This window comes from Harpegnathos saltator, unplaced genomic scaffold (genome assembly GCF_003227715.2).
Source record: "Harpegnathos saltator strain DR-91 unplaced genomic scaffold, Hsal_v8.6 scaffold19, whole genome shotgun sequence".
Taxonomy (NCBI): Eukaryota; Metazoa; Arthropoda; class Insecta; order Hymenoptera; family Formicidae; genus Harpegnathos; species Harpegnathos saltator.
This window is the reverse complement of record NW_020229972.1, coordinates 432,229-457,764: the sequence shown is the minus strand read 5'-3', so window position 1 is coordinate 457,764 and position 25,536 is coordinate 432,229. Positions and strand designations below refer to the sequence as shown.

Below are 25,536 nucleotides of genomic sequence, written 5' to 3'. Positions count from 1 at the left end.
GCATTTGTGTACAGACAGTGGAGAATCGCTGTCATGAATTCGTTTCGTAAGTGTCACTAACACTCTTATCTAACAGTTGTAGCAGTAATAAACATTTACTTCACACCTTATCGGTGGGAAAGTTGCAACTATTGCTAAGAGAGATGCTTTACCATTAAAATGACACTAAACATGACACAAATCGCATATTTTTTAACTGACTACATATTCAATATTAATATTATATATTTATTCAATAATTGCCCGATTTTTGTCGTGTTTGATGTTATTTTAATGATAAAACATCTCATTAAGCCATTGCAATTATTTTAAAACAGGTAAAATGCGAAACGTAAAAGTTGTAATTTTCATGTTAGAAAATATTTAAATGCCTGAGTTCCTTACTACGGACAGATTCCCGACGTTGCAGAAGCGAGAGCGAGAACGAGTAAAGAGGAAGCGAGATGACACTTCCTCGAAAAGTGCCGAAGCTCGCGGCGATCTGTTTACGTATCGCTTTCCATAGTGACATCTCGCTTGCTCTTTACTTGCTCGTTCTCGCTCTCGCTTTCGCGATATCGGGAACCTCTCCGTAGCAGTGAACTCACGATTTTAAATACCTTCACGAAAACTACAACTTTTATGTTTCGCGTTTTATTCGTTTAAAAATTATTGCAATGGCTTCATAAGATGTTTTACCATTAAAAAGACACCAAACACGACACAAATAGGACAATTTATAAATAAATATATAATACAAATGTAAATATATAATACAAACATCTATTTAATTAAAAATTATGTCATTTCAATCTATTTGCGTATTAATGAAATGTGATGGAGTTTCGCAAAAGAGACTTTCAAATGTTTGATGTCATAATTCTCTAGCAAATACATAATAAGTTTTAGAGCTGGCAGACGAATATCTGGCGGCGGCGATGGTGTACGGACCCATCACCCGGCGGGTTGGGGTTCTCGATTTCCGTAAGTCGCAGTTGCGAATTTTCTAAAGGGAACGACCACCATTCCCTCACACCGGCGGAGAAGTTATTATGGTCCTGCATTGACTCAGATAAAAAAAGTTCCCGCACCGGCTAGATATCAATTCCTGCTCCTGATACCGCCGCCAGATATCCGTTCTTTTGCATATTTTTTTCTTTTAAGAAAACTGTCAGACAGTGATGCGAATTTGATGACGAGCTTGTACGAGAATTTCCCTCGCTATGCACGCACATACAGCCGGCTCAGTCTATCGGTGTGAGCCATGCGATCGGCAATCGTCGGCGCGCCGAGCGAGAGAGAATATCATTCCCTCCTTCTCGCTCTCGTTCTCGCTCAGCGAGCGAACCTAATTGTTTCTTGCCTATAATCTGAATCGCGGGCGCGACTGTCTCTCTCTCCTCACCTCTCTATGACAATACTGAAAAGTTTTCTCTACTCGGCGCGCCGAAATTATTAGGCATAATACTTTATTATTAATATTATTATTTGTAATATTTATTATTTGTCATTTTATTTGTAACTCTATAATAATGCTACAAATAATACAAATTTTTACAAATAAAATTTGTATCATTTGTAATATTTCTAATAGTATTAATAATATTCGGCGCCAAGAAAATGAAAAATATTTTATTAATTATTTTGCGGAAGCGGACAGGTTTACAGTTTTAACTGTTGAATTGTTTAATAATATTTTAAGAATAATTTTAAGTTATACAAGGATGTAATATGAAATATAAAAGAATATTATAACAGAATCAAGAAATACGAAATGGAACCTCCTTGCTTTTATTTCAATATCCTCTAAGTTAACAAATATTCTTCAACCATACAAACATTATATTTTTATTGAGTATTGCACTGAACTATTAGGTGCGCAACTAAGTTCCCGCTGTTTTTCAAGAGATGGCTCCAGTAGTAAGTGCTGGTCGATTGTGACATAACCAAAACGTCATGAACCAAGCTTAGACATATGGTAAACAAACCGCTTTGACACATTAGTGATTTTATTTTTGCGTCATATACTTTTGGTTGTGTGAAAATGTCTTATTTTGTGCCAAATAATCGTCACTTGCGGGAAGTGTTGCTTTTCTTCTTTCATTCGAAGAAAACGGCGGCTGAAGCGCATCGAGAACTCCAAAAAGTTTACGGAGATGCTGCTCTAAGTGAAACAACGTACCGTGATTGGTTCCGTCGCTTCAAAGACGGTGATTTCGATGTTGACGACCGTTCGCATGAAGGAAGGCCAAAAACCTTCGAAGACGCTGAATTGGAGGCATTGCTCGATGAGGATCCGTGCCAAACGCAAAAAGAGCTTGCTTCAGCATTAGGAGTTACCCGCCAAGCCATTTCCAAGCGATTGCATGCGTTGGGAATGATTCAAAGACAAGGAACTTGGGTTCCTTATGATTTGAAGCCAAGAGACGTTGAGCGTCGTTTTTTCGCCTGTGAACAACTGCTCCAGCGGCAAAAAAGGAAGGGTTTTCTTCATCGCATCGTTACGGGTGATGAAAAATGGATTCATTACAGCAACCCAAAGAGAACAAAATCATGGGGACTGCCCGGTCATGCTTCTACGTCGTCGGCTCGGCCGAATATTCACGCTGCGAAGGTTTTACTGTGTATTTGGTGGGACCAAGGCGGTGTTATTTATTATGAGCTGTTGAAACCGAACGAAACCATCACTGGGGAACGGTATCGAACTCAATTGATGCGATTGAGCCGAGCACTGCGCGAAAAGCGGCCACAATACGAGCAGAGGCACGAAAAAGTGATTCTACAGCATGACAACGCTCGGCCTCACGTTGCCAAACCCGTTAAAACCTACTTAGAAACGCTCAAATGGGAAGTCCTACCCCACCCGTCATATTCCCCAGATATTGCGCCGTCCGATTATTACTTGTTCCATTCGATGGCACATGGTCTGGCTAATCAGCAGTTCCGCTCATATGAAGACATCTCAAAATGGCTTGATTCGTGGATAGCCTCAAAAGACGAACACTTCTACCGTGACGGTATTCGAGCTCTGCCAGAAAAATGGGAAAAAGTTGTCGCTAGCGATGGGCAATACTTTGAATGATTCATTTGTAACCATTTTTTCACAATAAAGTTGCATTTTCATCAAAAAAACAGCGAGAACTTAGTTGCTCACCTAATACTATGACATTGTTCTGAGAGTTTTTTCATTTAGAGCGATGAAACAGATATATTTCATGCATTTTTTTTTCACGCAGATAGAAAATTTCACGGTTATAATTGTTTCTTGAGATTATTTTATACTGTATGAAGAATATTTGTTAATTTAGAGGGTATTGTAATAAAAGTAAGGTGGTTTCATTTCGTACTTCTTGATTCTTTTACAACTTCAAATGTCCTTTTACAACAATCCTTGTACAACTTAAAATTATTCTTAAAATATTAAACAATTCAATAGTCAAACCTGTAAACCTGCCCACCTCCGCAACATAATTAATAACATATATTTCATTTTCTTGACGTCGAATATTATTAATACTATTGGAAATAATATTACAAATGATATAAATTTTTACAAATTTTATTTGTAAAAATTTATATTATTTGTAGCATTATTATACAATTACAAATAAAATGACAAATAATAAATATTACAAATAATAATATTAATAATAAAGTATTATGCCTAATAATTTCGGCGCGCCGAGTAGAGAAAACTTCAGTATTGTCACAGAGAAGAGAGAAGAGAGACAGTCGCACCCGCGATTCAGGTTATAGGCGAGAAAGAATTAGGCTCACTCGCTGAGTGAGAACGAGAGCGAGAAGGAGAGAATGATATTCTCTCTCGCTCGGCGCGCCGACGATTGCCGATCGCGTCCGCGTGGCTCACACCGAAAGACCGAGCCGGCTGTGTGTGCGTGCATGGCGAGAGAAATTCTCGTGCAAGCTCGTCACCGAATTCGCATCACTACTATGAGATAATAAATTAATAAGTTGAATGCTGAATTAATCAAAATAATTATATGTCAATAATATATATGTGTATTTCATATATTCTATTATCACTTATTATTATCATGTACACAACATTCTTTATATAATATTCGCAACTTTTTTATTGTACTAATATTCAGATTGTTATATCACACAGATTGTGCAAACATACATATACACACACACACGCACACATACTGAAAAAAACAGGTTCTTTTCATTCCAAGTTTTACTTTTTATTTATTTACATGTTTTGGTTTCCGAAAAGATTAAAACAAATAAAATGTATGGTTTGATAACCGCATATATGAATTCACATATGAAACCATGTTAAATCTTCTTTTTGTTTTCTTGCGCGAGCACAAGTTTATGTTTGTTTTTATTCACCCTGCTTATCTGGCGATGACTCTTAAATTTTTTTTTCTAATGACATGAATAATGAGTATTCGAATTATAGATTAAGATAGCGGCACGAGGCAAGGCTTACGCACTTCCACGCTAATTAACGAATGCTCATTATTCTTACCCTTATAAACTACTAATCCATGGAAAACAGAATACGTGCAATGTAATGCTTTGCTACTGATGTCGATATCTCAACTGGTTGCAGAGATATAAATGAAAAATGTGACGGATAATTTTTCAACGTTAAAAGGAGCATCATGTGTGACTGGTGTCTCTCTGTACTATCTACGATAACAATCGCAGACAACTGACGGCGCGTACCGCATCATCTTATTTCAGATTTTCTTTAGCTAAGATAATTAATAAATCCGCTGACATGTAAGTCTCATCATGTTATTGTTATGCGAGATTAGAGGGCGATAAATATCAGTGTGAATTCATTATTGCTGTCTCCTCTATTTGAATCTTGGGCAATGTAACAGAATTAGCCATACTTAGCTGCTCATATGTTAGACTTATTGAAGGAACAATATTTCTTTTCTACATCAAAACTTTGCACAATCTTTTGTAGAATCTCATTGTAGTAATCTTATTTATAGTTGTATTGTGATAATATATTTTCTCTCATAATAAATTACAATAACAGTGTACAAAATGAAAGAGAGAGAGTGCATGTATTATGCATAATTATTATGACTTATATTACTGCAGGTATTACTATATACACTCAAACGCAAAAAAACCCGGTACGCTAAAAATTTGGGAAAAAATTACAAAATTTCAAATGATCATAACTTGGTAAATAATGAAGATATAAATATGCACAGAAATGCAAAATGAAGCTTGAAACGTCCTCTTTAAGAATATCTGAATGGCAATTATGCTCGGCCATTTTTTTCAAAATGGCGGATGATAAAATGAGAGGATGCAAAATTGATAATCAAAGATCCGTGTTTGCGATGGTACATGGTGTGCATCAGGTATCGCAGCGTAATGGGACCAAATGCACATGAAAGTATAGAGTGTTATCTTTAAAATGCTACTTTACTGAGCTCGATGTGATCATTTTTCACTGAGTTGTTCCAAATTTTGCTAAAAATGCGGTTTTCTTGTTAAATTTGCATAATTCAGTGAATAAGTATCGCATCAAGCTCTATAACGAAGTATTTTAAAGAAAACATTCTATACTTTTAGGTACTTATCGTCCCATTGAGCTGCGACACTTACTTTGCTCCATGCGCCGTCGCACGCTCGTACCTTTTTTTAGCAACTTTTCATGTTCTCCTTTTTATCACCCGCCATTTTGAAAAAATATCGTTGCGCACAATTTCGATAGATCTTTCGAAAAGTACGGTTTCAAAGCTTTTAAACCGTTTTTGAAATTTGCTGCTAAGATATTTAGGTGTCGAGATATTCAATTTCGAATTTGCAACAAATGTCGATTGCGAGGCTTAAGGGGCTAAAAGGCTCTGCGGTTCGTTTGGCTCTTTCATAATTTCAATAGCTGTGTTCATGTTTCTCTATATAATAATTTACATAACCAGCACAATATATTCAATGATTTGCATTTATTATTTTGAAAGCCAGGGAAATGAAAGTAAAATTCAATTTAGGTTCTTCATTTTGCGTAATCGATATTACGTAATAAAGATGAATTGCGTTTTAAGATACCGCTGTCATTAGCTCAAATTATGGTTGTAAGTCTCCCCAATATAAACAGCATGGAGTTTTACTGGTAGGAAAAGTCCCATTGTATGTAGTGTGTGTGTGTGTGTGTGTGTGTGTGTGTGTGTGTGTGTGTGTGTTTGTATACCACAAGGATAAGGACCCCGTGATTCGTCAGCTCCACAGTATTTCAAGATTTCACACCCTCCTTGTGGTGTGTGTGTGTGTGTGTGTGTGTGTGGTGTTACAGCAGAGATAAGGACCCCGCAGTTCGTCACTCCTGCAGTAATTAATGACTCCGAACCCTCTCTGCTGTGTGTGTGGTGTATGTGTACTAATAGTGGGTATGACTACCTCGTGCGCGTATTACCTCATTCATACGATCAGGCATACTCCTTATTAGTCTTTTAATTTCATCCTGCGTAATTGTATTCCATTCGTTTTCGAGAATTATTCGCAGTTCTCGCAGTGACTGAGGAGCAGGTACGTGATTTCGTACTTTCCTGCCGAAGTTGTCCCATAAGTGTTCGATTGGATTTAAATCTGGACTATTTGCTGGCCAATCGAGTCGATTTATGCCAACTTCATCGAAGAAATCAAGCACTCTTCTCGCAGTGTGTGGTCGAGCATTGTCTTGCATAAACAAGAAGTTCTCTCCGATGAAGAGTGCGTACGGAACAACATACGGAATGAGTATGTCTTCCACGTATACATCTGTGTTCATATTCTTGTCAAAAAAGTGCAGATCTGTATGAGCATTAGCTGAAATTCCTGCCCAAATCATTACAGAGCCTCCATTGTAACTATGCCTCTCACTTACCGTACAGTCTGCAAATCGTTCTCCACCGCGACGATAAACTCGTTCTCGTCCATCTGGAGAATAGGCACAAAAACGAGATTCATCGCTAAAGAGTACTTTGCTCCAGTCTGCGTAAGTCCAGTCTCTATGCTCAACTGCAAAATTGAGTCGAGCTACGCGATGGTGACATTTAAGCAAAGGTACAGCTGCTGGCCTGCGCGAAAGCAGATTTTGTTCCTTTAATCTTCTCCGAACGGAGAATGTTAACGGATACATTAATGTTGCGGACATCCTTTAAATTGTTTCTAATTTGAACAGATGTTCGATGTCTGTCTCTTAACGAATTTGAAACAATAAATCGGTCATCATTGTGATTGGTACATCGAGGACGTCCCGAACCAGGCCTTCTATGGAAAGAATTGGTTTGTAAGTACCTGGCATAAGCACGTTGCACAGTTGACACTGCCAAATCAAGTGCCTGAGCAACGTACCTTCGACTTCTGCCATCTTCAATTAAAGCAATAACTTGAGCAGCCTTTTCAGGATTTATCATCGCCATAATCGACGCAATAATTTCGATGCGAAACAATCAATTATGGTTTAAATTGATGAAATTGCACGAAGCAACGCGCCTCGAAAGGAAAAGATCACGGAAAAAGAAAAGTCGCACGAGGCAGCGCTTATCGGAGTGAACACGTTCGGAAAAGGAAAATTGTTTGTCTTTGTTTATTGTCTTGGCACATACATTTAAGAAAAATCCAGTCAAACCAGGCGTTAAAGCCCGGCGCACCGACAGAATCTCAGTCAAGCCAGAACGTAAGCCCGGCGTACTGACAAACTCGCGAAGTCCAGCGTACAAGAGATAGTGCCACTATCGGCAGTGGACCGTACGAAGGCCAAAAGCTGTACGAAGGCAATCTCTGATCGTCTTCGCGGGCACTCTTATATGCCCTGGGCAGCTCGAACTCGCGTGCGAGCCGAGGGGCTCGCGCGCGCGACAACCCAGATCGCCGCGTCGCGGCGGCTCCGTGGATTAGGAGCGCCAGGGAATTTCGACGTTCAGGTGGCGTCCAGCGACTCGGCATCCCGCGCGCCGGGTCACCGCGAACTCAGGCGCGATCCTGAACAGCATATTCAAGCTGTGTACCATAATGGCCAATCGTACGAAGAAGGTAGAGAGCTAGGGACAGCTTCGCGAACTAAAGTGTATACCACAGTGATCATGCGTAACTGAAGGGTAAAGAATGATAACTTTTGATAAAAATTAAATTTCCAATTCGCAAAATTGTGTAAATTATTGTATAGAGAATAATGAACGCGGCTATTGAAATTATGAAAGAGCCAAATGAACCGCAGAGCCTCTTAGCCCCTTAAGCCTCGCCTGAATCGACATTTGTTGCAAATTCGAAATTGAATATCTCGACACCTAAATATCCTAGCAGCAAATTTCAAAAACGGTTTGAAAGCTTTGAAACCGTACTTTTCGAAAGATCTATCGAAATTGTGCACAACGATATTTTTTCAAAATGGCGGGTGATGAAAAGGAGAACATGAAAAGTTGCTAAAAAAAGGTTCGAGCGTGCGACGGCGCATGGAGCAAAGTAAGTGTCGCAGCTCAATGGGACAAAAAGTACCTAAAAGTATAGAATGTTTTCTTTAAAATACTTCGTTATAGAGCTTGATGCGATACTTATTCACTGAATTATGCAAATTTAACAAGAAAACCGCATTTTTAGCAAAATTTGGAACAACTCAGTGAAAAATGATCACATCGAGCTCGGTAAAGTAGCATTTTAAAGATAACACTCTATACTTTCATGTGCATTTGGTCCCATTACGCTGCGATACCTGATGCACACCATGCACCATCGCAAACACGGACCTTTATCAATTTTGCATCCTCTCACTTTATCATCCGCCATTTTGAAAAAAATGGCCGAACATAATTGCCATTCAGATATTCTTAAAGAGGACGTTTCAAGCTTCATTTTGCATTTCTGCGCATATTTGTATCTTCATTATTTATCAAGTTATGATCATTTGAAATTTTGTAATTTTTTCCCAAATTTTTAGTGTACCGGGTCTTTTGCGTTTGAGTGTATATTATATACAGATGTTTCTGAAGTAAGTTTATTTGTGGCTGTATATCAATTTACAAAATAGACAATCAATCCTTGTAAAGAATTATATTTTTCATCTTGTGCACTGTCATTTTAATGTGCTAGGAGAGGAAATATATCAGGTGTAGTAAAAAGAAATCCATTATTTTTCCAATAGATGGCTTTAGTTATCTGTATCTCGCGTTGTATAAGTCCGATCGGGTTTCACTGGATGGCGTTAGAAAGATGAGATTTCGTACTAAAAAAACTTTTCTGACAGTTTTGTGATTAGTTGACTCAGTTTTTTTTGAGCGCGTGTCAAAGATGGACACTAGCAAAGAGAAAATACGCTTTAGTTTACAGTTTTTCTTCGATAAAGGCGAAAACGCAAGCTAGGCGGCTGAAAATGTGAATAGTGTTTATGGTCCTGATACTGTAACAGCCATTCACGCGCAATTTTGGTTTCGTCGATTCCGTTCCGGTAATTTCGATGTCAAAGATGCACCACGCACTGGAAGGCCAATTGTCGAAAATATCGATAAAATCATGGACATTGTCGAGTCCGACCGTCATGTAAGCACTGTTTCGATTGCCCAAAAGCTAAAGATTGCACAAAAAACCATTTGGAACCATTTGAATAAGGCTAGATACAAAAAGAAGCTCGATGTATGGGTGCCACACGAGTTAACGTAAAAAAATCTCATGGACCGAATTTCCATCTGCGAATCGCTGCTGAATCGCAACAAAATCGACCCATTTCTGAAGCGGTTGGTCACTGGTGATGAAAAGTGGATCACTTACGATAACGTCAAGCGAAAACGGTCGTGGTCGAATCGCGGTGAACCGGCGGAAACGGTGGCCAAGCCAGGATTGACGGCCAGGAAGGTTTTGCTGTGTGTTTGGTGGGATTGGCAGGGAATTATCTACTATAAGCTGCTGCCCTACGGCAAAACTCTTAACTCGGAACTGTACTGTCAACAATTGGACCGTCTGAAGGAAGCAATCGCCCAGAAGCGGCCAGCTTTGGCCAATAGGAGAGGAAGTGTGTTCCATCAGAACAACGCCAGGCCACACACATCGATAGTGACTCGCCAGAAGCTCCGGGAGCTTGGTTGGGAGGTTCTTATGCATCCACCTTATAGTCCGGACCTGGCACCAAGTGATTACCATGTGTTCCTGTCCATGGCGAACAATTTTGCTGGTGAAAAATTCGCTTCAAGAGAGGCTTGTGAAAATCGACTGTTTCAATTTTTTGCCAATAGGGACGAAGGCTTCTATGAGAGAGGCATAATGAAATTACCTTCAAAATGGCAACAAGTTATCGAACAAAACGGCGCATATTTGACCTAAATCGGATCATTCTAACTATGGTAATTAAAGCCTTCAATTTCATGCAAAAATAATGGATTTCTTTTTACTACACCTAATATTACCTACAAATACAAATGAGATTCTGCAAATAAGTTTTGGTACAATAAAGAAATGTTGTTTTTTCAATAACATATTAGTAGTTAAAGTAAAAGTGCCGATACCCGGATATATACCTGAACTTGGAAATTCTTATTATTTTGATTTTTAAACATGAATATTTAAATTTTCGATCATAATTGATATATATACATACATTTAATATATATATATATATATATATGTATTCTATGTTGAAAATTTAAATATTTGCATTAGAACAAAATAATGAAAATGTGCAAGTTTAACGTCCTATGACATATGTATATATATATATATATAAATTATAAATTAAATGAACTATATATATATTAATTATATATATATATGTGTGTAGCTAATTTAATTTAAACGTAATTTTATTGAAGACACCACATGTGAGGTTGTGATTGGTACGTACGACATACGTGCGACATACGACGTCTTCCGATTGATTGTAAACGTGGCTTGATGAGCGTGCAATCGAGGGAACAAAGATACGAGAGAGTTTCAGCCACTAATCTTTTTATTAGCTGCACTGATTGAAAAATCCTTTTGCATAATGAAAGTACTTATAATAACGAAGTCTGGAAAGCAGAGTTTTATGTAAAATTCGACAAAAAATTTAACAACTACAGTTTCATTGTCATAATATTACTCTACGCATGAATAGACAAGGATAGTACGATTGTGTCTGCCTGCAGCTCCATCGATTACGATTATGCGAAACTAATTTACTGTTCTGTTTTACCCCAAAGTGTAACAAAAATATTCCGCTTACACACACATCCAAGCCATTTTTTCTCAAATACTATTCTTTTTACCCTGATTTCTGAGCTCATTTCTGTTACTTTAGTATTATTCTTTCATATTATAAAACATGATAACGAAACTGTAATTTTGTAATTTTTCATTGAATTTGACATAAAACTTTGTGTTCCGTACTTCGTTATTATAAGTACTTTCGCTGTACAAAAGGATTTTTCAATCTGTATAGCTAATAAAAAGAATAGTGTTTCAGAAAATTGAGTCAATTTGTCGGTAAAACAGACGACTCCAGGATCCCCTTAAAGGGATCCCTTTAAGGGGATCCTGGAGTCGTCTGTTTTACCGACAAATTGACTCAATTTTCTGAAACACTATTCTTTTTATTAGCTATACAGATTGAAAAATCCTTTTGTACAGCGAAAGTACTTATAATAACGAAGTACGGAACACAAAGTTTTATGTCAAATTCAATGAAAAATTACAAAATTACAGTTTCGTTATCATTTTTTGCATCAGCTCGTAACTTTACTTATTAATTATAATAGTTCTGCAGTTTATCCATGCAAAAGCTTTTGCTTCCGTACTAGCCATAATATGAAAGAATAAAACTGAAGTAACAGAAATGAGCTTAGAAGTCAGTGTAAAAAAATAGTGTTTGAGAAAAATGTAATGCATACGGAATTGTGTTTGCTACATTTTTGGATAAAACAGAACAGTAGAATAGTTCCGCATAATCATGATCGATGGAGCTGCAGGCAGACACGATCGTACTATCCTTGTCTGTTTCATGCGTGGAGTAATGTTATGACAAGGAAACTGTAATTGTAAAATTTTTCATTGAATTTTACATAAAACTTTGTCTTCCGGCCTTCGTTATTATAAGTACTTTCATTGTGCAAAAGGATTTTTCAATCTGTACAGCTAATAAAAAGATTAGTGTTTGAAACTCTCTCGTATCTTCGTTCCCTCAATCGCACGCTCATTAGGTTGCATTCACAATCAGTCGGAAAACGTTGTTATATTCTACACGTATGTCGTACACACCAATCACAACCTCACATGTAATGTCTTAAATTAAATTAGCTATATATATATAATTTAATTTATAATTTATATGTATGTATGTATATATATGCGAGGTGAAGCGATTGTCAAGATGTTCAGTGAGCTGCGACATGTCGCGCTGTCTCCTTTTCGTATTTTTTCATATATATATTTTCTCACAGACTTTGGACAAACGTGTGTGTGCTGCGTTGTCAATTCTTCTTTTCTACACATAGATCTTATATGAATGTGAATGCGACGCTGCCAATATTTTCTCATTCTCCGAAATATGCTTTTTGCTACTGTTTCTCCGATTCTTAGACCTGTTGGTATATACGGTATAACATAATACAGAATAATTTATGCAATGAATAATATTCCACAGAAATTATGCTTCGGAAGATTTAGAGGGATATATTATATAATGCTGAGCTGTGAAATTTTTATGAAGATTTATAAATTTAAAATAAGTTCAATAACAGTTTAAAAAAAAATAGTACGTTAGATTTTACATGATCCGGCTGCTTACATATCGTTTCATTTTATTTTCATTCTCTTTCTCACACTCTCTCCCTCTCCCCCTCTCTAAATTTCAAACTGTATACGCCTAATACATCGTATGTTGGAGTCGGATATTATACTTATATTACACTACAGGGATTATTTTTATGATTTATAATATTTATTCTAAACTTTATATGAATCAGCTAGAATGGCGCGCGCGTAAATAAAAGAGACAGAGAGGGACAGAGAGAGAGAGAGAGGGAGGGAAGGGAGGGAGAGAGTGTGAGAGAGAGTGAAGGAGAGAGTGTGTGAGAGAGAGAGGGAGGGAGGGAGAAAGAAGGAGAGAGAAGGTGAGAGAGTGGGAGGGGGAGAGGTTTGGGGATAGCGGGTGAGAATAGGAGAAGGAAGGTTAGAGAAAAAGGAGAGTATGAGGGAGAGAGTATGAAAGAGAGGGGAGGAGGGAAGGAGGGAGGGAAGGAGGGAGGGAAGGAGAGAGAGGAGAGTGTGAGGGAGATTGTGAGAAAAAGGGGAAGGGAGGGAGAGAGGCAGAGAGGGAGGGGGATGAGTGAGTGAGTGAAAAAGAAATGATAGGGTTGATAGTCAAAAAGTAGGGAACGTTATCATCTGTTGCCGACGTTAGTGAATTTTGGTATACATATGTAAATCATGGTATACATGTGTGTTGGTAAAAATGCCGGACCCCCAGGATAACTTTGCAGGATCAAGTTTTTCATGAAAAACTTTAAAAACAAAAATTGTAGAAAATCGAGTGACGGATTTGATGGTGACCATGAATTTGGCATTGGCCATGATCTTCAAGGTCATTTGGAAGTTAACATGCGTTTTTTAAATACGAACCCTTATTTTTTATTACACTGTTTTTATCTCTCCCTCCCTCTCTCTCTCTCTCTTTCTCTCTCTCTCACACATACTCTCTGTCGCACTCTTTCTTCCTTACACTCTCTCTCTTACACTCTCCTCTCTCTCACACACTTCTCTCTTTTACAATTTCTCTCACTCACATTTTCCCTCTCTCACACTCTCTCTTTGTCACACTCCCTATTTCTCACAATCTCTCTCCCTCACTCTTTCTGTCACACACTCTCTCTCTCATACTCTCTCCCTCTTTCTCTCATACTCTCTCTCTCACTCTCCTCTCTCTTACACTCTCTCTCACTCACACTCTCACTCTCTCCCTCCCCCCTCTCACTCATTCTCTGTCCCCCCTCTCTCTCCCTCCCTCTCTCACACTCTCTCTTTGTCACACTCCCTATCTCTCACACTCTCTTTCCCACACTTTTTCTTTCACATACCCTCTCTCACAAAATCTCTCTCTCATACTCTCTCACTCACACTCTCTCTTACTCTCTCTCATACTCTCTCCCTCTCCCACTCTGTCCTTCTTTCTTTCTCTCTCTCTCTCTCTCTCTCTCTCTCTCTCTCTCTCTCTCTCTCCTCTCTCTCTCTCTCTCTCTCTCTCTCTCTCTTCCTCTCTCTCTCTCTCTCTCTCTCTCTCTCTCACCCTCTCTCTGTCTCTCTCACACTCTCTCTGTCTCTCTCATCCTCTCTCTCACACTTTATCAAAGCCCTTTCGCATAGTCAAAATACGTGCAAAGATGAAGCGAAACATTGCCATGCAAAAGGATTTGAAATTCAGTCCAGTCAGTGCGACGTAAATTTTCAATTACACATAAAATTTTTCTAGGCCGATATAGAACATTAATTTCATATTGAGCAATGCTCCATTTCATATTCCCACACACGTACTTTACCTTTATAAAAATATTCTCAATTCGGCGCATCGAATTTTTCATCATTTTTCCGAGATGTTTCTTATTACTTTTTTTTTATTTTCGCACGAATATTTATTATGCGAAGCGAAAAGGTTTTCAATTTGGTACAGCCAAGGCGACGTAAACTTTGCAAGAAGGACTCGTTGTCCTAATCGCAATAGTTACTCATCGTTTTTCTCAGATGATTTGCATTATTCCATTTTATTTTGGCAGGAATATGCACTGTACGAAAGTCTTTTTCATTCCGTGCAGCCAATGCGACATAAACTTTGCAAGAAAGTGTCGGTGTTCTATTCGCAATAGTTTCTCATATTTCTTACATGGTTTTTATTACTCCACTTTATTTTGGCAGGAATATTTGCCATACAAAAGCGTTTTCAATTCCGTACTGCTAGTGCGACGTAAACATTGCAGAAGGAAGTCGGTGTCCTAATCGTAATAGTTTTCCATCGTTTTTCTCGGATGTCTTAAATTACTCCGTTTCATTTTGACAGGAATATTCATTGTACGAAAGCATTTTCAATTCCGTACTTCCAATGCGACGTAAACGTTGCAGGAGGAACTTGGTGTCCTATTCGCAATAGTTTCCCATCGCTTTTTTCGGATGATTTGTAATACTCCGCTTTATTTTGACAGGAATATTCACTGTACGAAAATGTTTCCGTACTGCTAATATGACGTAAACTTGACAAAAAGAAGTCGTTGACACGATAAAGTGAGAAGCCGATTTACGTGAAAACAAGCATACTATTTCTGAAGAATCATTTCCTTGTAATAATATTCATTGCTCAAATTATTTTTTATTATGTTACACTGTATATATATCAGCGAATCGAAGAATCCGAGAAGCAGCAGCAAAATGCACATTTCGGAGAGAAGGCAAATATCGGCAACGTCGCATTCACATTCATATAAGATCTGTGTGTAGAAAAGTCGAAATGACAATGCACACACACACATTTGTCCGAAGTCTGTGAGAAAAGATATATATGGAAAAATGCGATGAAAGGATAGCGTAATCGCATAAGCAATTATCCGGCAATTGTCTTTACTATATAAATACTATGTAAATATATATACACATATGTGTACCAAATTCACTAACGTCGATAACAGATAATAACGTTCCCTACTTTTTGATGCCTCTACGTTATCGACGCTTTGCAAGTCCGTTGACGACTCCAGGATCCCCTTAAAAGATGCTTCAGCAAATAGATATCCAATTCTTATATCTTGCACATTTATACATATACACACAAAAGTACACACACATATATATATTTATCGACAGACGTTAATATATCAATGCATTTAATAATAGGCAAAATAATTTATATGTAAAAAATAAAAAAAATAAAAAAAATAAATAAATAAAAAATAAAAATAAATAAAATAAATAAATAAAAATAAGAATAAAAATAAAAATAAAATAAAAATAAAAATAATAAATAAATAAAAATAAATAAAAATAAATAAAAATAAATAAAAAAATAAAAAATAATTTATATGTAAAACAATGCTTTATATATAAAGAATTTTAAAAACTTCTCCAAAAAAATTTCTCTAAAGTTTTCATGTATAGAAATGCATCAATATTCTAAGAATTCTCATATAAATATCTTCAATTATTCTTCTAAATAATGAGAAATTTTTTATATTTCTCACAAATTTTCCTATAGAGATATAAAAATTTTTTTATATAGGAATATTGAAAAATTCTAAGAATTCTCACCTAGTTATTTCTGAGAAAAACTAAGAAATTATTGATACTTCTCAAAAATGTTCATATATAAATATGCTGAATAATTTTGAGAAAAAATGTCTGAAAAAGTTTAAAATTTTTTGAGCAGGGTATGTTTTCCTCCACTCTAAAAATCTATGCTTTTCAATTGAATTATGTTACACTTTTTTACCATTAGAATGAAATAACTACATAAACTTGCGTCAAAGGAAAAAGGAGTGAATGTTCAGGACAACGTAAGAATTCAATTAAAAAAGAAAGTTCAGAAGTTGTCTGAAAACGAATAAACTTTGCTACTTATGATCAAGCATTCCAGGTTATTATGAATTCGAATATCGACAACGAGTTGGCGTTTCAAGACGCAAAACATCGTACTACGAGGAGAGTGAGCATACGTGCACGCGCAAACGAAGAAGAAAGAGGGAGAGACTCGTGAAATTTAGGTGCGCGTACGAAAAATTTGCGCATCGGCGAATTAACGAAACTCTTCATACTCTTTCTAACCTTAAAATATTCGACACCTGTTTTTGCGAAAAGCTCGTCCAACGACACGAACTCTGCGGGCTGCCGGTGATGTTCCAATCGTTGGTCGGTATCGCTGTTGTCCATATACCAGGCTCGCACCATATTTTCCGATCAATTCGATCAAAACGTCCGAAATGAATTTGCTCTCGCAGCTGATCGTGAAACTTGCTGACAGAATTGTGCGTCGTACATGCGGGAGATCTGACGTAATCCTCAATGAGCGATATAGCAATGGAGCCGTCGATGATAACGCCCGATGATAACAGAAAACGGTGTGTTTACCAACATGTTTTTTTTTTATGTGTAAATTATGTGTAATCGCCAAAAGGCGAACTTTGAGTTCGCTTTGTATACATTTGGAATGTAACAAGAAAGGAGAGGAAAAGTGAGAATCCGTTAGGATCTGTAGTAATCGTAGACAGATTTCGCTCGTTAGCACGTTAATTTAACTGTGTCGCGAGGAGTGTGTTGTAAGTTACGTTTTAATCCTGACGATCCAATTGATTTGTTTAGTTGCGTCAAGTCGAGGCCCACCGGTGCGGCTCTTCTGGACGAAATGATTGAGATGCAAAAACGTATTGAAGCATTACCGGAACTATATTCGAGCATGCAGAAGTTCTTCATGAAAAAAGAACAGGAATATGGATTGCTGAGTAATCTTCTGTCACGAGCAACCACGGAAACGTCCAGCAAAATTGATCAAATCGTGCAAGGCATCCTCAGGATATATGATTCGCACAATGTACTACCAACGAGCGAGAAACTTAAGGCATACATCAACCTAAAAGTTGATGTACCAATCATCTCGGTAAATTTTTTGCCATTTCCTTAGTATACTTATTTTTCAAGATTGGGAAAGTCTCTTGAGAACTCGTTAATTATAAATAAGATAAATAGGCTCTTCAGATAATATATATAATCCAAAAACAAATGTAGAGATAAGAATAAGAGATAGCATTTATTGCTCGCAAATGAAAGTTTAACACATAAAGAATATATTTTTATATTTTCAATTTGAACATTTTGATCCTATTATTTAACTTTTTTCCTCATTAACTTATTTCAATAATAGACATTTCAATTATCGATGATGCTTTGTTAACTTTGTTAACTCTGGAATTTGAATTATATATTTAATCACATATCAATAAATATTTTAGTATTTTGACAATTGCCATTTATATAAAAATTGTTTTACTGAAAAGAATCTAAATGATAGAGACAAAATGTTTGAATTAAATATAGAAGCATATTTTTTTCTTTCATATATTCAACTTTTGCTCAAATATCAGCATTGGCTCTGACTTGCCTTTACATCAGTTAACATTGTTCATTTAGAAAAATAACTCATTACTGCTGTTGTTACTCAAAGAGTTGTGACAAATCATTGCACAATTTCTGTTATTTTTGTCCCTTTCCTTCTAAGTTTTGATATTTTCTTTTTTTATTTCCTATTTGCTATTGCCCCATGTATTATATATGTATAAAATAACAACTGCTGTTTGTTACTGTTACCCAAACCATATAATTTTATTATTGACTTTGCTTTATGTTATTATCACTAACAACAAGACTTATTAATGTTGACTTGTATTATTATTACTAACAACAAGGAGAAATAATGTTACCAAATTATCATTCATATCAAATAAAAAAATCAGTAGTTTGTATTAGTAACAGTTTAAGTGACATGTTATTATTTCTCAACAGTCTAAGTGATGTGTTATTTCTCAACTTTAGTTAATTAAACCATGTGTTGTTAGTTTTATCAACAGTTTAATCATCAGAAACTGAACATAAAGACTAGAGTGCATGAGCCAGCAACTTATATGACAGGTAGCCATTATGATGCGGAGTCCTGTCACTAGATATGGTTCATATATCCACCCCGTAGGTGTCGGACGCCACTTACGGGGTAGGTCTGTTAGGCAGAGTACAAAAGGAAGTTGCATAAACAATAGTAATATTATTTTTTTGCTTTCCAGAGTATCCAGGTGATGCTGATGAACACCAACTTTTATTCACAGTATCGCCTGGCAGAGGATATGTTGCGCGGTCACCAAGTGGGCTTGTGGCCGAAAATTTCTCCATATCTGTTGATTCAGATAATTTGGGGTCTGCATTGCGAGGAACTGCTGCCGAGATTTGTGCTATATCTGCCATTGGAGCTGTCCATCGAGATCCTCACTGTAACTATACCGTGTTTAGCAGAGTTGGAATTCCAGCGGGCCATAAATCTCGTGACTCAACTTGCGAATTACATGTATAAGTTAATCTATAGACTGAGTGTCAGTGGCACGCAGACACACCCATATGAGGAACATATACATCAGTTACTGGCAAGTTTTCAAGAGTTATCGGATCAACTAACAAATCCGAGGGTAACTCGGTTGCCTGACATATCAGAGCAATTGAGGTGACAGCTTTTTTTTTATTTTCCCCAGTGCAGTAGTACAGTCTGATGCTCAAAGGTTGCAATACACTTTTATCCTGATATAAGTTTTATTATATATATGTGTTGTAAGTAACACATCTGACATTTGACAGAAAAATTTCCTTGTCAAATTCATCTAGATAAACGTGCTACAAATGTGCTTTAAGTATCTGACTGTACATTAAGCAGTTCATAATAAGGTCTTAATATTTGCTCCAAAACTCATTGGTCTTTTTGTTTCTTTGTTCTTTCTGATAGTGCCCAAATACGTCTATACGCATTATGATAAAATTATTCTAATTATTCGAGTATTATAATTAATATTTTTAGTAGCATAACGTGTCGTATTTAGAATTAAGAAAATTAACTTTTCAAAATAATTCGTTATAGTTTATTAAAAAGAAACAAGGATAAAAGTAATAGCTTTTTCGATATCTTTACTCAAAAAATATAATTGTGTTGTGATTAGTGTCACTAACAAAACAAAAATTGACGATTGCAAGTAATGCATTATTTCTGGACTCAGATTATATTCAAACACGATTGGAAAGATTAATTTCAGTCTAATAAATATTAAGACTTGTTTAAGACTTAAAATGTAGCATCTTACAATTGGACATTATAATTGACGCACCTCGAAGTGTTCGGGTTGCATTTTCGATCTCGACAAATCCGGGCAGTTTGAAATTCGATAAACATCGAAAGATTGCACGAATCATTCAGCTACCCGAGAGCTCCGCGCATTAATTCGTAATTTTGTCTAAATGCAGGTACGAGCATCAAGGGATCATTTTGAAGAATATTATCCGTTTGAGTAAATTGTGCACGACGGAGAGGATGCATGGCGGCATAGACGACAATGCTGAGAAATTATATATGTTGACATTCGGCAACGAGCTGAAAGGAAAACTGCCGTCAACGTTACTGCTATCCTGCATCGATCAAATGGACCAAGCTTTGGTACTGCTGCTGATGAAACATTTGAAAGAGGTGAATTGCCACATGTACCTCGCCTGGGCCGAGATGGAAGATCGGGAGAACCCGTTGCTGAGTTTGCAACGCGCAATCATCACGGAATGCGTCTACTTCGGAAAGGTTATACAGACGGACAAATTGCAGCAAAATCAGGAGCTACAGATGTGTTTGGATCAGCTGGTAGGATCAAATAAGCAACCGCAATTGACGCTGAAGGAGATCTGCGACGGCGTGCAGTCGGGCCAGCTGAAGGACCTTAAAGAGCTGCTGCTTCGTTACCATGAGTGGGACGAGTCAATGTTGCAGTTCATTAGCACTTGGGAGAGATTGCTGACAAACGAAAACTTCGAGGTGCTCTTCAAGTATCTCAAGCATATATTCTCAGTGAAGCAGTACACTCCGCAGGAGAAACTAAAGCTCCAAACCATGGTCATAGAAATAATGTTGAAGCGCAGCATGGAGGACATATACAATATCGTGCTGATATACGTGCTTCACTACTACCATGACAATTTTCTAGAGGAGTTATACGATCCCGTCAGCTTCTACACTTTGTTGCGACAAGCAGGAGGCATTTGGAACAACCCGTTTTTTATGAAGAGTCTACTAATACACATACTACACAGACCCCAAGAAGTATTGATGTCTCTGATCTACATTACCGTCAACACATCTAACGAATGTGTGTGCACACCACAGCAGCTTTTGATACTACGGCCCTTCCTATGCCTGAAAATCAGCGAGGATCAGACAATCTTATCGAAGATGCTGTATAAGTTGTGTTTCTGTAGCCACCGTTGGGACATACAAAAGTATACGAATTTCGTCACCGTGATGTTAGGAACTTTCGTTATCTCGCCGGAGGATATCCTGAATAACGTGTTCATCCGTTATCTGGTAGAGCAACCTTTCGATCAGATCAACGTCAGCTGCATCCTTATAAATATCTGCAAGATCGTTGATACGTACACGCCCAAATTCGGCGTGGTGGAGCTGTGCGTGGTAGTAGCGCGCAAAATTAGCAACTGGCGCAAATGTGAACCTACGAAGCGCCGTACGATGGTGAACGAGTTGATGACAAATCTACTGCGCGTGCTGAATAAATGCGTGCGAAAACCTTATCTCATGACCGTCGAACAGAAACGGCAGGTGTTGAACACCATACTGCCGCACATTGAGCCTCTCGATAAGGCAGTCTTCGCGCCACTTTTGTATCTGGTGCAGGGTGACATTCTCAGCATCATCAACGATTACACAAGACGTTGCTACATAGTACGCAGGAAATTCAAGGAAATGTATCAACGGGATATTGATATGTTTTTACATATAGATCACATCCCGCTAGAAAAACAGGATTTTATCCGGCACATGATGCTGCACGCTGTCGAAATGGAGTATTACAGGCACTGCTTGGACATGACGCTCAAGTATTGGTTCTTCTTCGGTTGGCTCAGTGAATGGGATGCCTACGATAACGTGACACGCATCACCATGGAGGCGGTGTGCGTTGGGCTCGAGTATAAGGAAAACGTGCCACCCGACAATTTCTCCATGTTGTTGAAGAACTGCATACGATTCACAGAGATGTTATCGTGGGACGTCACAACATTCGAAAAAAAGGACATGATCATACAAATCCTGCTGAAGAATATGTATCTTGTTGTTCCGAGCACGCAAGGCACGCAGTATTATGATACGTACAACGCTCTTCTCGCGAATCTTGAAAACATCGTGAGCACGAAAAAATCATTATCGGTAAGGATGGAAACATATAGATATGTTCCGAGAAATAAAAATCTGAAAGGGGGGTGTTAAAAAAATGTCGATTTTGGTCCCTAAGCAAAAAATGAATGAATTTTGAAAAATCATTGTTTGGGTCCTCAAATGACAGGAAATAACAATCGTTTATCCGACCAGTGATGGGAACATTGCAAAAATGAGCTGAGTATAGTAAAAAATGCCATTAGCCAAAAACTTGCAATTACTGATTATTCTAGGCGAGTCATACCTCCATGTGGTTCCTTACAAGTCACTCCTACAATGGTGTAGAAAAAGCAACTTTAAATGATAAAAATAAAGTCATTGTTGTATACAGCATAAGTAGTCATACGGAAGCACGCTCAGCGAAAGCGTCACGACCGCGTCTCCGGTCGTCGGCGTATGACGGGCCATTTGTTCTTCCATATAGTGACACTATATATCCCCATTGAGTTTTCAATGAACAATTTTTTTTATTCTTGAAATTGCATATCACCGAGTGTGAAATAAGTCAATAAACGACACTTTGCTTTATCTATCTCTTAATTCTTCAAAATTACTTTTATACATTATACATTTGTTTACAATTCTGGCAGTTGTAACTGATTCATATTACTATTTTTACTGACACATGATTATATCTTCGCTAAGATATCACCAAAAAGTGTCAAAGGTTGATATTTCCGACATATAACATTTATAGTGATATTTAGTTTTTGTAATCAATTCCTTTTATTAACTATATTGGTCAGTAACTCATTTCAGAGATATATTAAAATAACATTCACTTTTCTCGGAAAAAATATTCATTATATTTAAACGTTGCTTTAATTGTGCACGATCACTTGGAAAAAGACCGCGCACAGAATATCATGAATCTAATGATACAGTTTTATATAAAAAGTGCTACGCAGAAAAAAGCAAGTCAAAATCATGTTCGTCTAGCACTGAAACAATCGTAACAATAATGAAGCTGATTTGAGCATAACTGTGCCATTTACAAAAGGCAATCAATCTCATAAGAAATATATATTCCACTGCCATATAGATAGATCCTTAAGACGTCTACCGAGAAATGAATGCGTCGAGGTTTATATAAAGTCTAGCAGGAACATATTTGTCTCTTATGGAATACGCGTGTGTTGTTTTCATAGGGAAGGCAATTTTTTCACTATCCCCGAGAATCTCAAAGATTCTGGTGTTGATGTCTCTTTAAGCGCTAAATTGAGAGATGGATAAGGTAAAGTATCGTTTATTGACTTTCTTCACGCTCGGTGATATGCAATTTCAAGAATAAAAAAATTGTTCATTGAGAATATATAGTGTTACTATATGGAAGAACAAATGGCCCACCATACGCCGACGACCGAAGATGCGGCGTCAGGCGCAGCGCGTTTTCGCTACGAACGTGCTTCCGTACGACTACTTGTGTCGTACGCAATAATGACTTTATTTGTATCGTTTAAAATTGCTCTTTCTATATACCGTTATAGGAGTGACTTATAAGGAACCATACGGAAGTGTGACTCGCCTAGAATAATCGGTAATTGCAAGTTTTTTATTAGTGGCATTTTTTACTATATTCAAGCTATTCTTGCAATATTTTCACCACTGTTTGGATAAATGATTGTTATTTCCTGTCACCTGACCCAAATAATGATTTTTCAAGGTCCATTCATTTTTTTCTTGAGGGCCAGAATCGACACTTTTTTAACATCCTACTTTCAAAAAGAGCAAGGAATAACTTGGGAAAAGTTGCGATATTGAAGTCCTTATAGCAGGACAATCTTGCGAGATATAATTTTCCTTCAATATTGTGGAAGTACGCAATTGTCACGAAAAATTATAATACCAAAATCAGTACAAGATAATATGCCGCAAAAAAAGCTTGTTTCATAATCCTATACTGATAATAATTATTATTGTTCAGTATTGTTACATCATAAATTGTTATTAAATTATTCACAAGTATATATTATACACACAAATATTAAATATAAATTATTATTTGATATTATCTTTAGATAACAACCATAATAAAAATAATTATTCTTTTTTATTATATGTAGATTATTTTATTTTATTTTAAATTATTTTAAATTATTTTCACAGTTATATATATATAATTTTTCAGCACAATTACATGTAATTCTAATATTTCAGGAAAATTTTATCATACTAGAAGAAGTTTGCTTGGTGGAAAATTTACTCACTTTTAAAACACTTTGCATTTTGTATATTAGACAGGTTTTTATTTTTTAAATAAATTTTTGTATTTTTATGATTTCACATTAATATCATATGCCAGCTCAAATTTGCTATTTTATTTTAATTGTATTTGAAAGAACTTTGAGATAATTTTTTATCTACTTTCAATTTCCGACATTGTCTTCTTTTTTTCCAAGAGAATGCACGTATTCATTGGTAGACGTATTCATTGGACGGAACCGAGCGCATTTGACGAATAATATCGTCCGACTAATGCGTACAATAATGTCATTTATATAAAATTGTAAAATTCACGTCGCATATACACATGATATATTTTCAGGATTTTATAATCCAAATTGGTGTATTCATCTCGAATATGTCTAACGAGGCGGACGAAGACAACAGAAAACGCACGCGTAGTCACGAGATGGACGATATGATTGATTCCTATAAGTTCATATGCGGCTGTTTTTCAATACCCGGCACGGAAAAGCATCATCGATTTGTCGAGAAGATAAAGAACATAATTTTTTCGGAAGATTGCGGTTATCTCAATTATCATCCGCTTTAACTAGAAGAAGATCATGACGACGATGTCTCACGTATGTGACAACTAGATGATATGACAATCATATTGATAATCACAATTCGGATTCAAGCGCATGTTTTAAGTATTGATACTGTTCCGCGGCACCATCCGAAGATTGTTAACGGACATATATTTCCTCGAAAAAAAAAACATATACCAAAATCTGAATACTAAGTGATTTGCCAAAATATCGAAAATATGTAATCACGATCGACGTATAATGTCCCGCAAGATAAAACTGTCGAAATTCGGAGATTGGAACAGTTTACTGAAAAATTATAATATCGAAGTCCGCGAATACCCAGACAATATTCTGAATACAATTTTCCCGAAGTTTACAATTGTTTCAAGCAAGAACTATTATTCCCGTAAACAGTGTACATAAGTATATTAATATATTCATTATATATATGTATATATATATATATATCAACTCAATTGAGATATATTCACTTTTGTTGTATTCAAATGAGTGAATACTAATGCAACCGACTGTACGAAACAATCCCGATATCTTGATAAAATTGTACTTCGGATTTTTTCTATGGCTAAATTTCGCGCGATATCGCGCGACTTTCATAAAATTGTTCCATTTCCTAAATTTAGTTACATGTTTTTCCAGGACAATGTATGTCAACCAAAATTACAATGCAAAATATCGATAGAATGTAATTGTAAAAAATCAGAATATCAACTAATATAACGAGAAATCACGTTTTGTTACGTAATCACGTATATAACGAAATATATTAATAGAATACCGAAAAATTATTTGTTTACGGAAGTCATTCCTTGAGTACAATGCATATTACAAAATTAAATAAGAAAT

General features: G+C 36.7%; 2 protein-coding genes across 4 annotated transcripts in view; one reads left to right on the top strand and one right to left on the bottom strand.

Annotated features, from left to right (window-relative positions):
* Positions 1–16,967, bottom strand: part of Adi1 (acireductone dioxygenase 1) — a 27,777-nt gene extending 10,810 nt beyond the window's left edge. The window contains exon 1 of the mRNA XM_025297827.1: positions 16,720–16,967. Coding sequence (XP_025153612.1) covers positions 16,720–16,842 — 123 coding nt within the window. The 5' untranslated portion in view covers positions 16,843–16,967. The remainder of the gene's footprint in view (positions 1–16,719) is intronic.
* Positions 16,836–25,536, top strand: LOC105187941 (uncharacterized). 3 transcript variants are annotated; one of them, XM_011149096.3, is made up of 5 exons: positions 16,836–17,012; positions 17,254–17,548; positions 18,726–19,156; positions 19,945–21,904; positions 24,459–25,536. In XM_011149096.3, exons 1-5 carry the CDS (start codon positions 16,957–16,959, stop codon positions 24,687–24,689), a joined length of 2,973 nt encoding a protein of 990 aa, XP_011147398.1. In that variant the 5' UTR covers positions 16,836–16,956; the 3' UTR covers positions 24,690–25,536. The 3 variants fall into 3 exon arrangements, with proteins under 3 accessions (XP_011147398.1, XP_011147397.1, XP_025153611.1); XM_011149095.3 differs by lacking the exon at positions 16,836–17,012 and adding an exon at positions 17,023–17,125; XM_025297826.1 differs by lacking the exons at positions 16,836–17,012; positions 17,254–17,548 and adding an exon at positions 18,599–18,655.

What these genes read in the sequence shown, in the direction of transcription:
- LOC105187941 (XM_011149095.3), top strand. Translation starts at nt 17,040, where the DNA reads ATGTGTAAATTATGTGTAATCGCCAAAAGGCGAACTTTGAGTTCGCTT. An exon ending in AACAAGAAAGGAGAGGAAAA is followed by an intron (nt 17,126 to 17,253) that starts GTGAGAATCCGT and finishes TGATTTGTTTAG; the next exon opens with TTGCGTCAAGTCGAGGCCCA. An exon ending in TTGATGTACCAATCATCTCG is followed by an intron (nt 17,549 to 18,725) that starts GTAAATTTTTTG and finishes TTTGCTTTCCAG; the next exon opens with AGTATCCAGGTGATGCTGAT.